The sequence below is a fragment of the Camarhynchus parvulus genome, chromosome 1 (genome assembly GCF_901933205.1).
Source record: "Camarhynchus parvulus chromosome 1, STF_HiC, whole genome shotgun sequence".
Classification (NCBI taxonomy): domain Eukaryota; kingdom Metazoa; phylum Chordata; class Aves; order Passeriformes; family Thraupidae; genus Camarhynchus; species Camarhynchus parvulus.
Window position 1 is genome coordinate 19,036,679 of NC_044571.1, and position 15,954 is coordinate 19,052,632.

Sequence of the window (15,954 nt, forward strand, 5' to 3'; positions counted from 1 at the left end):
TCATCTCTTATTCTTGCGTGAAAAGGATGCAATTATCCTTTGTTAATGAAAACTGCTGTGTATCAGGCTAAACAACAGGGAGCCAAATGGACCTGCTGAATCTGAATTACTCCTGATGCATGGCTGAGGCCCCTCAGCAGCCTGCAATGTCCATATGGCTGTGCATGGACAGATGAGTTTCCTCCCCTGGCTTGGCTTCTCCCCTTTTTTCATGGGAGATGGGTTTGAGCTGACAGGTCATGAGCCCACTCCCACAAACCACTGAGTGAGTTGCAAAGTCACACTGCATCAACCAGCTCTGAATGGGCTGCAGTTTCTCCCAGTCCATTCAAGGAAACCTTACATGTTTGTCTGTCTGTCTCTGCTCTCCCTTCACCTCCACAGGCTGGAGATACAGACAGAGCCCTCCCTTAGACAAAGTACAGCTGCTTTGCTGCAGCAGTGTAACTTTTTGGGACCAGGGCAGAATCAAGAAAAACCCAGGAAATGCAACAAACAAGAAATTGAAGCAGAACTCAGAATTCTGCTCTATCACTATGAGTTTAAAGACTGTTATTTTTTAATTTACTAATGTAGCTTTTGAGTAGAGGACACAGTAATGCCATCTTAAACACCACCTTTAATAGACACAGCCCTTATTGCACTTCTTTTTATTGCACAGATAATGTAGGGACACAAGCAGAATATGGGCAGAAAAAAGAAGCTGCTATGTTGCTAGGAAACTAATTCAGAAAACATTGACAATACTTACAGGGTAAGGTTGAACAACAGTAAGGAGGATCGATTCTTTGCAGCTTCTACAAAAAGAAAAAACAAAGCAAAATCAAGTAAAGTCATACTTTTATTCCCTATTGATAACCAGCTTTTCTTTTTAATGGAGAAAACTGCATTAATGTGGAAGAATGTTTATTACAATGACATAGCAGAGTAGTACAGAGATTAATAATATGCCAAAATAATGACAGATATTACGAAATAAGTTTTTTCCAATCTAATAAATTGAATTGGCCTAACTTTGCAGTTTATGTTACAAACTTTTTGCTTCATCAGAGTAACCTGCATGCTGCAATAACAGTTGTCTCTAGCAAGAATGAAATAACCTTTGATTAATTGCATTGGTTCAGCATCTGTAGTCCATTAATTTCTTTTACCTACTTTACAAATGCAAGTCACTTTTATACCATCTAGCTCTTGTACATTTCAAGCCAAATCTGTTTGAAACAGCAGCATTCTTTTTCAAAACAAAAATGAGGACAAAATTTAACCCCCATTCCTTCTCTAGCTCACCTCTTTAAATGGGTGGGAAAAGACTAATGTTTGGTGAATTCTCCCATTAGAATTTATGAGTTTTTACAGGATTGCTAAGGAAAAGTTTTTCTTTCAATTTAAACAGCTCTTCTTTATGATGAAACTAGTAAATGCAAAACATATGAAAATCTCTAAAAATCCACAACTGATTTATAAGATAAAGAGAGGAAATTATTACGAATCTTGATGTGACCAAGCGGCCTAGACAAATAATACATATATATTAATTCTTGGTGGGTAGATGGGGATAGTAGATAACTGTGGAAAAGTAAAGTGGAAGGAAGGAAGAAAAGACAATCACAGTCGATATCTTTTGTTTTACCTTTTGATCAGATGGTTGCAGTGGGTGATATTAGTTAAGAAAAGGTCAGTTGCCATTTTGTTGAGATAGAATTAAATTTCTCTTGGTTTTACTACTTTCAAACATAAATTGTTTATTTACACGATTTACCACCCGGCTAAATTGTCAAGGAATTGATTTTGCATGCCTGACCTCTTGAGCAAAACTAACTAAAAAAATCATACTGTATTGGTTGTTTATAGGGTCACCTTATAGGCAAAATGATAACTCTGATATGCAACTTAAAAAGCCAAAAGGCAAAAAAAAAAAAAAAAAGGAGGAGAGAATGAAGGCCTAGTCAGAAAAGTGTTCTGGAAAGCCAGTCTACACTTGATGAAGCAAACACATTACTAAATGCCAACAGGGACAACAAATTCTACTTTTGCCAAAGCCATCAGTCAGGTAAGGAGTAAAGTATAATCTAATATCATGTAACTAAAAAAAATTAGCTGGAGTTTCAATTTCTTGCTTCTTTTATTAGATATTTGTATCATTGCCGCATTTTTTTGGGAATCTACAAATGCATGTTGAGAAAGGTAATTTATTTCAAGAATCTCATAATCTCTGTGCTATCCACATCTATCCAATTATGATTGCTATCTTAACCTAGGCAGGCTAGTAGACAGAAAGGCTCACAGTTGTTAGTTTGGGATAAACTGCAGCACTGGGATAACTGCACCATGACCAAATGATCCTTTCAATTACTTTGAACGCACTACTTTACCTTTCTCATGCTGTTCATGACTACCCCACCACCACTGCATCCTGCAGTCCAGCTATGTTAGAGAGTTGTCTTTAAAAATTAAAATCAGCTTCTTCTGAAAATGTTTTTCAGCCATTCATTATTCTTGGATTAAACCTGTCCAGGTGTCAGGCTAGGGAAGACTCATGCTAGATTAGCAAGTGGGGTTTTTTTTAACAAAAAGATCAAAATATATATTTGGTGGACGAGACTTTCTTGCAGGATAAACACTTTCATTTGTGTGAAAGGATGCTAGACTCTGGACCATACATTCAACATTTGAGGCTATAATAAGACCCTTGGAGTATCTGGACACAATCATGTTACGCATTCAAAAAGTTGGTGTCAAGCACTACACACAAATCCCTCATCACCAGAGTAAACATCTCCTATAAAACTTGTGCTACATACAAAACACAGCACAGTTCCAAAAGAAGTATATATTTAATCATCAGCTTTTTTGATCTGCAGTACTCAGTCATGACTCCATTGCTCATTTGAAAACTTCCTCAACTAATGATGACAAAACTCTGCAGGAGAGCTCATCTTTATCACTTCTGGTATGGCTAGCATATCTTATGGATCTACATGGTAAACCTTGCACAGCACAGGAGACTGCCAGTTGTACCGTTTATTGTATATGTCACAAGAATGGAGAAACAATGGAATCATTGACTGTGTGATGATCTCTGTGTTTTGTAGCTCAAATGTATGTGGACAAACTTATGTCCCCAAGTGACAGTAGGACATACAGACAGTGAAGTTTACAGAAACAATGTACATCATCACACTGAAATGTGAACTATGTCTTTTAAACAACACCTGAAACACAGTGGCAAAGGCTATAAAAACCCAATAGCAGTCTTAGTTTCACCCTGAAATGTTTTTCCTCATTTAATTTAAATTTAAAAAGAGCCTATATTACAGTAATTTTAATACCTTTCATACTCACTTAACAACTACCTAATTATTTCTGTGCTCTTTTAGAGTCACTTAAGACCAAACATCTGCAATACCCGCTTAGAAAACAAGCTGCTGACTTTTTGAGTGCTCTGCCATCTGACTGGCTAACACCAACATCACAACAAAATATCTTCATGTTTCTTTCATTTCCTGACATTAGAATCAAATGGTGATAACAAGGCTGAAAAATCTGATGGGAATTTGTGATTCATCTCTCTGTCCTTCTCCGTGTCCTGCATGGTGATTATATCTGTCCATTCTCACTACTCCTCACAGCTGCAACAAGAAGAGAATATAGATGGTTTGACAATCAAATTATGTCTATTATAAAGGTTAAAGTTGCATTACTAAGTATCAGGCATCTCGAGCTGCATGAGGCATTAACATTCAGCTGCAATGGCAGCCCCTGTGAACTTGAGGCTGGAAATCACTGCCTCTCTTCTGCTTCTTGCTAGCTGGAAGAGAGCAAGGGCAAAGGCAGGTGAGGCACATGGGGGAATCCCAGTACCTGAGCCAAATAGAATAAGTGGGTCTGTTATTCATATGCATCCTACAGCAAATATAGCATATAAATAGAATAAATATATATGTTGCTCTAAAGAGGGAAGAATGAAACATTGCTTATGCTAATTTTAAAGCTTTAAGCAGTTTTATATACTAGAGGAATACTTGATTTCTTTCACACTGGGGATGAACAAATAAAGAATTAATTAAAGCTATAAAAAATAATATAATTTTCAGGGAATACAATTCAGAAAAATCTTCTAGCTGTAACTTAGCTGTTTCATTCACAATGAACAATAAATTCTGAAACTCTTGTTCTGAAACACTTTTTCCCTGGTATTTTAAAATTATCTGTTTCAATTTGGGTCACACTATTGATGAGAAAGGTCTGAATACCACAACTGTGGATTTTGATGCCATGATCTGCAGTATATTTACACTACATTTTTGAAGCAAGGAAATGGAAATCAATGGGTCAAAAGATAACTAAAAAATGCAACAGGTTACCTCAAATGCCCTATTCAAAGCTAAGGAAAGTGGAAATTATCTTTCAGCATTATGAATATTAACACAGTATTAATGAGCAAAGGGTTTGCAAAGTCACTCTATTGTGGTACATTTGAAATTATTTCATAGAATGAATCACAGGGTTGGCAGGGACCTTAAAATAATTTAGTTACAACTGAGGATCATTTTTATTTGAGCTGCATATACATTTTTAGAAAAACCTGTTTTGCAGTATTTATATTCACCTAGGGAAGTTACAAATTTCACTTCCCCAGGGTTTTATCACGAGCAATAGTTCCTGTGGAAGAGTTTTCCCCAGAGATCCAGGTATATTTATTTCCAGGGATGGTGACATCTTCTGGAAAGACCTTGGTGGGACAGAGCTGACCCAATTAAAGACAGTTTCCTCATTCTCAGTTGTTATTACACAGCACAGACACACAGAGTGAGCCTTGAGATCCTGTGATGATGCCAACCTGCCTGAGTTGACCTGGGGCACCTTGATAAACTATCAGACAAAGTCAGTACTCATGGACACCCATGAAACAAGGTGGAGGGATCCAGGGAGAAAGGCTTTAAGAAGGGTTTGCTGGGCTGTTTTTGCCACAGGAGAAGCAGCACTGTGCAAACAAAAACACCCAAGCTAAAAGCCCAGACAATTCTCCAGCAAGAGCCACGGCATGTGGGGCTCTTCCCTTTCCATTTCCAAAGGTAACCCCACAGAACACAAACTACATGCAATAGTTCCATGACTCTAATTGACAAGTACAACAGATTACACCAAGCTGGAAGCCATGCTACCATGGGCAGATACCTTTTGGTCTTTTAATTACATCTCCCCATAGATAATCACTGTTTCAGCAGCAGGGGAAGAATCAGACCTCTCCAAGCCTAGGAAGATGTTTTCCAGAAATTTTTTTAGGTGAACACAGAAAATTATACTTTCTCTGGAGGTTGCCAATACCTGGAAGAGCCAAATGCTGGAAAAGTGGTAATGGGATTTCAGTCTCTGCCTTTTCAGCTGACCCCTGGGAACTCTCTCTGAAGATCCTGTACACAGTGAGAGATGGGCATTCCTGCCATCACACCATGCAGGCAAGGAAAGGTCCACGTACACATGGCATTACATCCCCAGCTCCATCTCAGAAGACCGCTGCAGGAAGCAGAGCAGGAGGCTCATAATATAAGGTACATCACCACACAGGTGAGGTCTGGGGTCCCAATTTAGGGAGGACAGGTAACACTGCATGAAATAGAGTCACAGAAGTCATATGAGGAAGTCACAGAGAAGTCAAATGAGAAGCCTCATATGAGGCCAAGGTACCAATCTTTGGATTCAGATACATGAAGAACAACTTCAGAGATGAGCATCAACTTGGATACTGGAGATGACAGAGCACAGAATACAAAGATCATAGTGTCCAGGTCTTAGTTTTGGAGATCAGAATGGTGCATTGTAATCGCTGGTATCGGAAGGCAGAGACATCACAATCACATTTGGAAAGCTGTGGCTGCCTTGTCTGCTGATGTTAATCATATTACCTGTCCTTAGCCTTGCTGTCAAAGGAGTGAAATACTCTTGATATCCAAGCAACCTCAACTTGTGAACTCCTGAACCCTACACTTTAATTTGCATAGCCTGCTGCTTCACAAAGTCATTAAAATTTAAATGTGCCATCAAATATCTGGGGGCTTGCAATAGCAAAAGCAATCTGCACAAGAACTTGGGAATTTTGCAAGAATCCTGATTGAATGCCTGAGCCCTAAAAACTGTGTAAGTAATGGATGGTTGAAACAACCACTGACACATAAAGTATAAAACACATAAGGATGGGATTATTACAACACTGCAGGATCAAACAGCAGCAGAAACAGCTGAGTGAAAAGATGCTCTGATTCAAACATAAATAACTTCAATAATAGCATACTGAAAATTATTGTCAAAGCAAATTGTGTTCTGTATAAATGTTCTTTATTTTAAAGGCCTGGCATGGTGTGAAAGTCAATCTTTAAAATTGTCACAGTCTGCTGCTGGTACTAATTGGAACCCTTGTTGGCAATCTCTGTAAGGGGTCAAGGAGTGAATGTGTCTGCAGGCTGAATTACACTCGCTTCCTCTGACAGAAGTGGTCCCTTCAGATCAGGGCTGTGGCACACTGGTGGGCTTTCATACAGCAGATGCCATCTCAGATACCTTTGCAATAAAAGCTTTGAGAATAAAGAAGCCTCCTCTTCTTTAAAGCTGTTCACCTGTCAAGCTTTCACATGTACCAGATTCACACAGTTTCCTTCTGTACTGTGGCACTGTGGCAAGGTAAGCCCTATAAAGTTGTTGAATTTCAGTGCTGTATGGCAATTATATTTACCTCTTATTAAAATAAACCCTGCTCTCACAAATACTCAAAGTTTTCCAGGTGCTCATATTTTCAACTTTAAGGCCGTTAAAACTTCGTAATTGAGTTACCAAAATGTTGGTAAACAGTAAATACCTGTGTATGCTGCAGAGGAGTGCTTTGGCCAGGCTGCTTGAATACCAGCAGCAGTATTACACTGCTGTCTAACTCCTGAGCAATGTTACCTGCTCCTTACTACACTGGCCTTCAATTAATTGAGTGCACCTCGAAGTATTGGTGATATGCAGAAAACTTGACATTGACTGAGGTGCCTTGCTTAGACAACCATATTCCTACTTAATGATGGCCTCCCTCAACCCCTGAGAGTACTCGGGGTTAAACTTCAAAACAGAGCCAACAACATTATTAGGAGTTACTACACTGGAGTTCTCTGATCCAACAGAAGCAGTATGTGCTTATTTTGGTCAGTGTATCAAAAAACAACCAAGAGCCAGATGAGCATGTGTGTGTATCCGATGGACTGAGACTGTCACCAAGTCCAACTGTTGGCATACCATTGCCAACACCATCACCACATCAATTAATTCATGCTGCATGAAGATGCCATGCAGCCAAGGAGAAAAATGTAGTGCTTATTCCCCTATTAATTAATTGTTCAGCTGTCCTCTTCTAATTAGACTTTCTACACATTAGTTTTAAAGGATCAAAGGCAGACAAAATGAGATCATATTGGTCTCTCAGGTCACTCATCCAGGCCAATGTTCCAGTGCTAGTTTCTCTATCATTAACTGCAAAAGTCTCAAAAGCTCTGAGGAAATGTTAATTTTCAAAGTGTAATGAAGAAAATGAATATGAGGCAGTCCCAAGATGTCTATTGATGATATAGAGAAATAGTTCTATTGAGCTTTAATACAATACTAGCAAAGTAAAATATTTACAGAAGAGGTTGGTCTCACCATAGAAAGGTCAGTTCTAGTCTCCTGAAAATTTCTCATCTTTATTTGTCAGACTGTCCTGTTTCCATCAGACTGCAATTACTTTTAAATGGCATTTCTGTGAGCATTTTGTGCAAGCCCTTTCAGACAGTTTCTAAGTCAGCTAAGTGCAATTCTGCTCTCCCATTCAGCAGCTGTCCATGCACAGATCCAGCAGACACACAACACCTGCCCACTGCCCACTGTGTTCAGAGATGTTAAACCCACACAGTCAGTCTGGGTTCACTCATCCTTTGCACTGGCATTCTGATTGAGGATGTCCAGGAACTTGGGCTGTAACAAAATACCAAAGTTCCAGAACAAAATGCTCAACATGGTAAATTCTAACCATTCAAAAAAATCCACCCCAATGCTGATATGACAGACAATGCTTTGAAAGAGTGGCATGAGCAATTCACCTGAGGAAGCCACCAGAGACCCTCATAACAAGCAATGGGTATTAAATACATTCCAATTGCTTCATCATTTCTTATGTTCAGCTTTCAAAAATGGAGCCATCATGATATTTCTATAGTAGCATACATTTTCATAACACAGTTTAATTTTAAAAATGCTAAATGTAAAAACAACATCCTTCTGTTGTCTAAACTAACTTCTAAATTTTTGTAAATATATATGGATGGTTAAACTGAGTTCAGAGTTCACTAACTCAAGAGAGAGAAAGAAAAGAAATACAACATCTTGAGAACATCTCTGTAGAGGTCTCTTATGCTCCTCTACATTATCTGAATTAGAATAAAAGAAATTTTCTTATGCTCTCCTGAATTTCCAGCACTTGTTTAGACACCTTGATGCAATCACACAGTCTCTTGAATTTTTATTTCATTTTTGTTTCTATAGTGGAAACAGATAAAATAATGAAGGTTAAAGCTGAAGGGTATTATGAGACAACTTTTCAAACCGTGGAAATTTGTGTTACTCTATTCACTTATCTCAGTATAACACAGAGATTATCAATATGATCTAGCAATTGAAAAGGATGTTTCAGGGAGTAAACATAATTCTAACATTCACATAATGAAGCCTTGTTGATTCCTTCTTCTTTCTTTCGAAGAGCTGCTATGTAAATTTTCATTTAGAAAAGAATTTCTGTCTTCTGATGGCTTGTTTTTAATGCCAGTTTTTGCTGACACTATGTTAGAAGGCAACAATCATCACTGTACGCAATATTTTTTTTTCTCTAGTTTGGATGCAGCAGATATCTCAGGCTCCATAAGAAGGGAAAGTTTTGAGATAATTTGTGCTGGGCTATTTCTCTTCATTTTAAGTGGTAGAGCAGCTTAAGCTTAGCCTAGAAGTCAACAAAAACTTCATGGCACAGCTAATGACTATTTTTGCAGAAATGTAACTCTGTGCCCAGATTAAAACTACACTGGTGATTGAACAAGCAAGGTGCAGCTCTGCTGTCACAAACCATCAATCCAAAGCTGGACTGGAGAGTGACTGCCTATGGATTTGAAGGAAAGACCCCTTGCTGGGATGGCCACAGCATCTTCTGGAGCACAAAAAGAAATGTTGCTGTCTTCACAATGAACACTGCCTCTAACAGAGCTCTTGTTTGCCTGCCTGGTCTTCAAAAAATGTAGGCAATTGATATACTGATACTAATATAATGCAAATATTGCTTCATTAGCACGTATATTCTCCCAACAGTTCCTCCCCTACTCTGATTTTTGACATATACTTTGGACAGAGAAGATGTACCATACATTCTGCTGCAGTATTTTGTAAAGTTTTGTATAGTATATTCTAGATACTATGGATGTTAAGAAATCAATAAAAACAATTATTTAATAAAATGCATTATCTAATGCCAAACACCTTGAATAAATAATTACATCAATGACTTAAATAAACACTAGTATGACTTGTTGTTCCTTGCTGAGAAACAAGGAAATCACATACTTTAGAATTATACTTCAAATTGGAAATAAGAAAGTAAAAGAAAAGATAGCTGAAGATGTCAAAAAGTGTAGCGAAGCAATGCTGGTATCTGTACAATTGCAAAAGAGATTTATTGGAGCTACATGTTAAAGAGGACGAAAGATCACTAAAGATGAGAAAATCTTACAGATATTTTTACTATGTGACAAATTAACCATAATCTTTTATGATCAGAGCTTCATTTTCATTTGTACTGAAGCATTAGAAACCATTACAGCTGCTATTCATAATCTGTACGGCACTGGCATTTTCATTTTCACATTTGGGCATTGTGTATGTAGTAATGAAAGGTCAGGCATTCACACACATCCTTCATCCCTGCAGCTATTAAATTTTTTCTTTCCTTTAATGCTTTTCAAAAAGCAGAACATGAAATAAATTTTGCTGATTAAATGTTAAATGCTTTAGAATCATCTTGTTTTAGAGAGTTATCTGAGTTTTTATTAATAATGCATAACATTCACTTAGAGTTATTTTGTGTTGGAAGTCCTTCACAGCATTATCTCAGCTCAAAGTAACTCACCAGTAAAGAAAAAGAAATTAAGAAGAGGAAGATGCAATTGGAAATGAGATAAACCTCTTGAATTCTGAAGAATACTGTATTTTCAAGCATTATATTATATACTGTTCTCAGTTCAATATTATTGGCTTTATCATTGTTTCTTAAAAAAACCCACATTCGTTCAAAAAGTGATGGCATTTTTCTTTCAGACGTCTGAACACTATAACTTTTGCTTTTCAGTCTTATCTGCTTTTTTGGGACCAAACTATCTCATCCAATCTAAGAGCATCTCAATCCTTTGTTATGGAACACAATGCTAGAACAATGTTTTAAATAATTAGAGATTGCTGGAAATGGTTTTAAGAAGTGAATGTTTGAACAAAACAAGACTCATTCAATTCCTCATTAAGAAAAGTTCCAGCAGTGTCTTGAGCATTGTGGGTTTTATTATTAGTATTACTGTAATTATCATTATATCTGCAAGGTTAGACAATTGATGGATACTGAGATGCAGAGACTGATGCAGAATGATTTTTGCTTACCGCATCTGGAATAGAAAATTGATTGGTCAGATGCCAAAGACATATCCATGTGCCACTGGAACAGTATAAGTGATGGCAAATGTGATTTTATAATGATTTGGAGGAGCAGCCAAAGGGGCTACGTTCTCAAGCTACCATTCATACAGCATAGTAATTCAGACAGCAGTCTCAAAGTGGAAACGCTTTGGTTATATTTATATCCTCCCACATTATTTAATTTATTTAAGAAGTAGACTGAAAGGAAAAGAAATTGAGACAGAAATTCTACTGGACAATTAACCACTTGTTCTCGTTAAATTGCATTAGTTATTAAAAAGTCCTGCCATGAATATATACCATATATCTGGAATGTTTCAAATCCAAAGGTTCATCCCCTTTTTAAAAGATTTATTAAAAGGAAAAGTTTATTTACTGTGCTAAAATCATTTAGATGAAACTTTAAAAATCTCTTCTCTTTAAAGCTTTGTCCAATCTTTCAAAATCATATTATTGGCATTTAATAAATCTTATTATTTATGCTGGCTAACCTAAAAATGCATTTATGCTGCTATACCCTTTATTTTTTCTCCTGTTTATGTAACACTAGAGCAATACATAATTTTTTAACAATTATTTTTATAATTTTAATAATTTTTCTTGAGACTAGTATGAGTCTCTGAAAACTTTCAAAGCAAATGTATGCTGCTTATAAACATGGTTGCTAACATAAAACTTAAATTACACTTTAGCAAAAAGTCTTCCCTGATAAATGCAAATATATTGTAAATTATAGAGGGGGAACGAATGTTTGAAAAGGGGAGAAGAAAACTGCCCTGCAGACTCAAACCAAGCATAAAATGCTGAATGGTTGCATTCTTCTATCCACACAGAAAATGAAGACATAATTGCAGTGCAGTCGGACACAGAGATGTGAGCTCTAGTCTAGATGGGTAACACCAGCAGTAAAAATACGATGCCAGTCTCTTCAGTATGGGTTCTGAAGCCGCCCACGCTTGCCGAGCCGAGCCGATGTTTCGGCACCCGCACCCGGCAGATTAAAGTTCGCTCGGGGACACGATTCACACAGGCGCAGGTGCCGTGCCCGGCCCGCCCAGCCCGCCGCCCTCGCAGCGCCGCCCTCGCAGCGCCGCCGAGCTCCGCAGGGGAAAAAAAATTAAAAAAAAAAAAAAAAAGGAAAATGTGAAAATTAACCAGTTTATCCCTGTCCTCTCCCGCTCCTTAGGAGCTGCGGGTAACAGTCAGGGCTGGAAGGAAGGACAGGAAAACAACCCAGCTCTTCAGGAAAACAGGGGGAGGAGGGAAGCTGTTCACGGGGGAGGTGACTCCATAGCTCATAGCTGCAGCCAGAAGGTGGTAGGAGGGAAGATGCGTACTGGTGTAGGGGAAAAAGAAGAAGGGACTGACCCGAAGTGACTTACTAAATTGATTTCATAGGTATTTCGTACGTAATTTATTTGGTGTACTTGTATTTGCTCAGCGTGCGGCTGATGGGGCGCTGCTGCTGCGGCCCGCAGGAGAGCCCGAGCCGCCGCCCTGCAGTGGGGGCTCCGAGCGGCGGCGCTGGGACAGAGCCTGTCCTGGCACAGCCCCTGCTCCCGGCACGGCTGCTCTGCCGAGTCAAGCAATTACTCAACACAAAACAGTGAATCGAGTCGTTTTGTGCAAGCCCTCTCTAAGCAGAAGCCATGGTGGCGAAGGGGCAGGGCCCGTGGCCGCTGCTGCCTCTGGCTGACGCTCTGAAGGAGCCAGGCCTGTCCGTGACCATCTCCCTGGGCACATACCGGGCTCGCTGTGCCAGGGCTCTGGGATGGAGCACTCAGACACTCACCGGGAGCTACAAATGAGTCGAGAGAGAGATGGCAACCGAGCGGCTCTGCTGGTCCAGCCAGCACGACCAGCCACCCCCCTGCACCCAGCCAAACTGGAGATTCACCTTGAGCTGTCTCAGGGCATGAGGTACCACAGCTCAAAGTGCCAAAGCATCTCTAGATGCTTTCTGAAATCAGAGGAACAGCTGCAAATAGCTTCTCCCATCCTCATCAAGGTTATGGCAGCTAGTTTGGGCTAAAAGCTTGGTTTTAAAGAGTTGGAGCTCATAAAGGCGAACTTTCAATCATGTGTGAGAGAAGTTTTATTGTTCAGAAATTACCCTGGCCTGTCAAACACACAAACAGAACAGGCTCTTTGAGCCGCACACAGGGTTTTAGGCACCTTGAGTCATCTACCTGGGTTTTGGATATTGCAGGGCTTGCTCTTGTAGTCTGGGCCCACTCATGGTATTCTGCATAAAAATGCATCCTGTATTAGCCATGTAAACAACTTCACCAAGTTTGAGAAGTATGCAGCATGAAGGTACCCTTCCTACAGAATAACTCCTATAAAGAACAACCTTTGGGGTCTGCAGATTTTTTCTCTTGGATGAACATCCCATTTTCCTCTTGAACAGCTTGTACTTGTGTTTCATCCATAGTATGTTGAGGACTTTCATTTAAAGCTAGTTCATGAACTTAAGCCATCACAAATATCCCTCACTTCAGCTGCAATCATGAGATAAGCACCAAAAAAAAGCGCTTCAAAAATCTGCTTCACTTGTACACACTGACAACAATCTATCTGTGCAAGAATAAATTCCTTGTTCCAAGGACGTGCTTTAAAATTCAGTTCTCAAAGGGGACATAGGAGCAGATTTAGCATGGAAGGATATATGTTCTTTAGGGCTATAGGTCAAACCTCAAGATTAAAAATAGACTTTTCAAAATTGAGTCTGACAGAAATCGCTATATCTCTATGTTCCAATGGACATAATATTCTTCATTATGTAGCCACAAAGTAATTTTTTTGAGTCTAATTAGACTGCAAATGTGATTTGTAAAAAGCAAATTGAATCATTATTTCAAAATTACATTTACTGCTAATGCCAGAGTGCCAAATTATGAGTATTGGCTGGCAGATTCTTTACATCTACAAGTCAGTAGTTTTTTGCATACATGTAAGTGAGGAAAACAGTTACGAGTCCATCCTCAGGCATAATTTTGGCCTTTAAGTCAGCAAAAAGAGGATGAGACCAAGAGAAAGATCTAAACAGAGAGGTCACAGGACACTGATGATGTGTTTTTATCACCTGCAGCCCTGACTAGACACCAAACTGCCCACATGCATGTACTAAGTCCTTATGTCACACATGGCAAGAGAAGAATAAAAATAATGAAAAATAGTACAAATTTACTAATCTGTTATTCTACAAAAAATAATCCAGCTACTAGAAATCTTTTAAACCTTGCAAATCCTTTTTAAAATTTTTTGTTTGGTTGTCTTTTTTTTTTATTTTCAATATACTTTTTATTCCCTAATTCTGTCCTATTCTAACTAAAAGACAACCTCAGGGCAAAAGCTTTTTATCTAAAGGATCTAAAGGATCAACAAGCCACAAAGGCATATAAGGAAAAGAGGCAGGGGAGAGAAGCATGTTTATAGAATCACACTCTCAAAGCTAATCATTAAAACAAAAAGTGGAGGAGGGAGATCACAGAGGTTTGAGAGGGTTTATTTTGTTTATTTTCCTCCCTCTACCCTCTCCCCAGCTTCAGCTTCCCAAGAATTGTTCAAAGGTCATACCTTCCCCATGGCTCTTCTAAAGATCTGAACTCCAAAAGAAAAGTTTCAGGAAGGTCACCTGTGAAAGGGATCTTTGCTCTTCAAAATCTGTAAATTCACCATTTGAATGACATACTGTTCACATTTTTAAAGGCAGTTATAAACAATCCACAATCCACTCTCCTAGTTCTTTGATTCATCCATTCATTGAGACCAAATATTCAATTTTTGCTTTGCTGTTCTGCATGCTGCTGCTGCCAGTATCATTAACCTATTCAGTCAGCCTGACAAACCTCAGTGTTCTGGAATGTGTGGTGGTGACTTTGTACTTCCCTCACAGTGCTGCTGCTGCCACCTTGTACATTGAGTGCCTTCCATGAGCGGAGGCCTAAAGACCTCCTTCTGTTCTGTCCATGGGCAAAGAATTCCAGGTGACCCAAAGGCTCTGTGTATTGCAATGGCCTGCACAGCAAAGTCATTGGTTACTCAAAGCCAGCCACTGGAGATGCTTATGGATCCCTGCAGCTGTGTGACATGACCTTAGACCTGCCACTCCTTTTAATCCCACTCCCAAAGGGCTGGCTCTTGGAGAGGCAGGGAAAGCAAAGTCACCCTCCCTGAGCTGCCTCCCTGAGCTCACCATGGGGAGCATGGGAAGAAGGGATGGCTCCTCTTCCAGCTGCAACCTTTTCTTCCTGTGTCCTAGGCTGCAAAATAACTCCAGCTGCTTCAGATGCCATTTACTGCCTGTCCATCTACCCATTATTAAGAAGTAATTTGGAAAATTATACTGCTCTGGAAATGCAAAAGTCCTTTCCCTTTGCAGAGTAAGGGTGAGATCCACACACAGTCATTCCCATTCCAAGGGAAATGGAAAGACAACAATCACTCTATACTTTCCACTTGAAAAAATCCATATTATATATATTCATTAAGGAGGTCTTTGATTATGTGTGCAGCCAGTGATGATTGAAGGGAGGAACCTACAGAACCTCTAGGTTCTTATTGTGCTGCTTTTTAAGGAAAATTCAGGACTGTTACAGAAAGTGCAGTAAAAATCAAGGGAGGGAAAAAAAGTGCTTATGCTTTTTCTAATTAAAAGGGTTGTTGAAACAGATCTTCCCCAAGAAAGATTATTCCATACACAAATCATTGTGTGGTCTCTGACCTTTCTCTGAAACAACTGGAGCCAGGTCTGTCAAATACAACACGTAGCAGTAAAGGACCTCGGATCTCTTTTGGCTTGGTGGTTCCTAAATCGTTGTTTTCCTCTTGCAAGTGATTAACTTCTTCATAAAGCTTGTGATAATGCTCACATTCAGAGGTTACTCAGTACAGACAGTATTGACATTTTTTGTTGACATTTGTTACTCATCAAAGTTCTCCTGATCTTCAGCAATCATCACCAATGTATTTGTTATATGGAATTATATAACAGTAAGTTCTGAATAGAATGAACTTTCTCTGCACAAAATGCTTAGTTCAGGAAAGAAAATTAGTTCACTGCAAACCACATGACAATATGTGCTGTAAAGAAGGGTGTTATCAATTAACAATGTATTTTGTTTTACTTATTGAAGTTTTAATTTAATAGGTCAGAATTTGAAACTGAGGCATTTCTGATGCAGCCTGCTTTGTATTTTCATCCCTAGCACTGTA

At 39.0% G+C, this 15,954-nt stretch overlaps 1 protein-coding gene across 2 annotated transcripts in view; it reads right to left on the reverse strand.

The window, feature by feature from the left end:
* Positions 1-15,954, reverse strand: part of FRMPD4 (FERM and PDZ domain containing 4) — a 292,864-nt gene that overhangs the window by 29,476 nt on the left and 247,434 nt on the right. For both annotated transcript variants that reach the window (XM_030950574.1, XM_030950563.1), the window contains exon 5: positions 752-797. In XM_030950574.1, the coding sequence (XP_030806434.1) occupies positions 752-797 (46 nt within the window). The remainder of the gene's footprint in view (positions 1-751; positions 798-15,954) is intronic.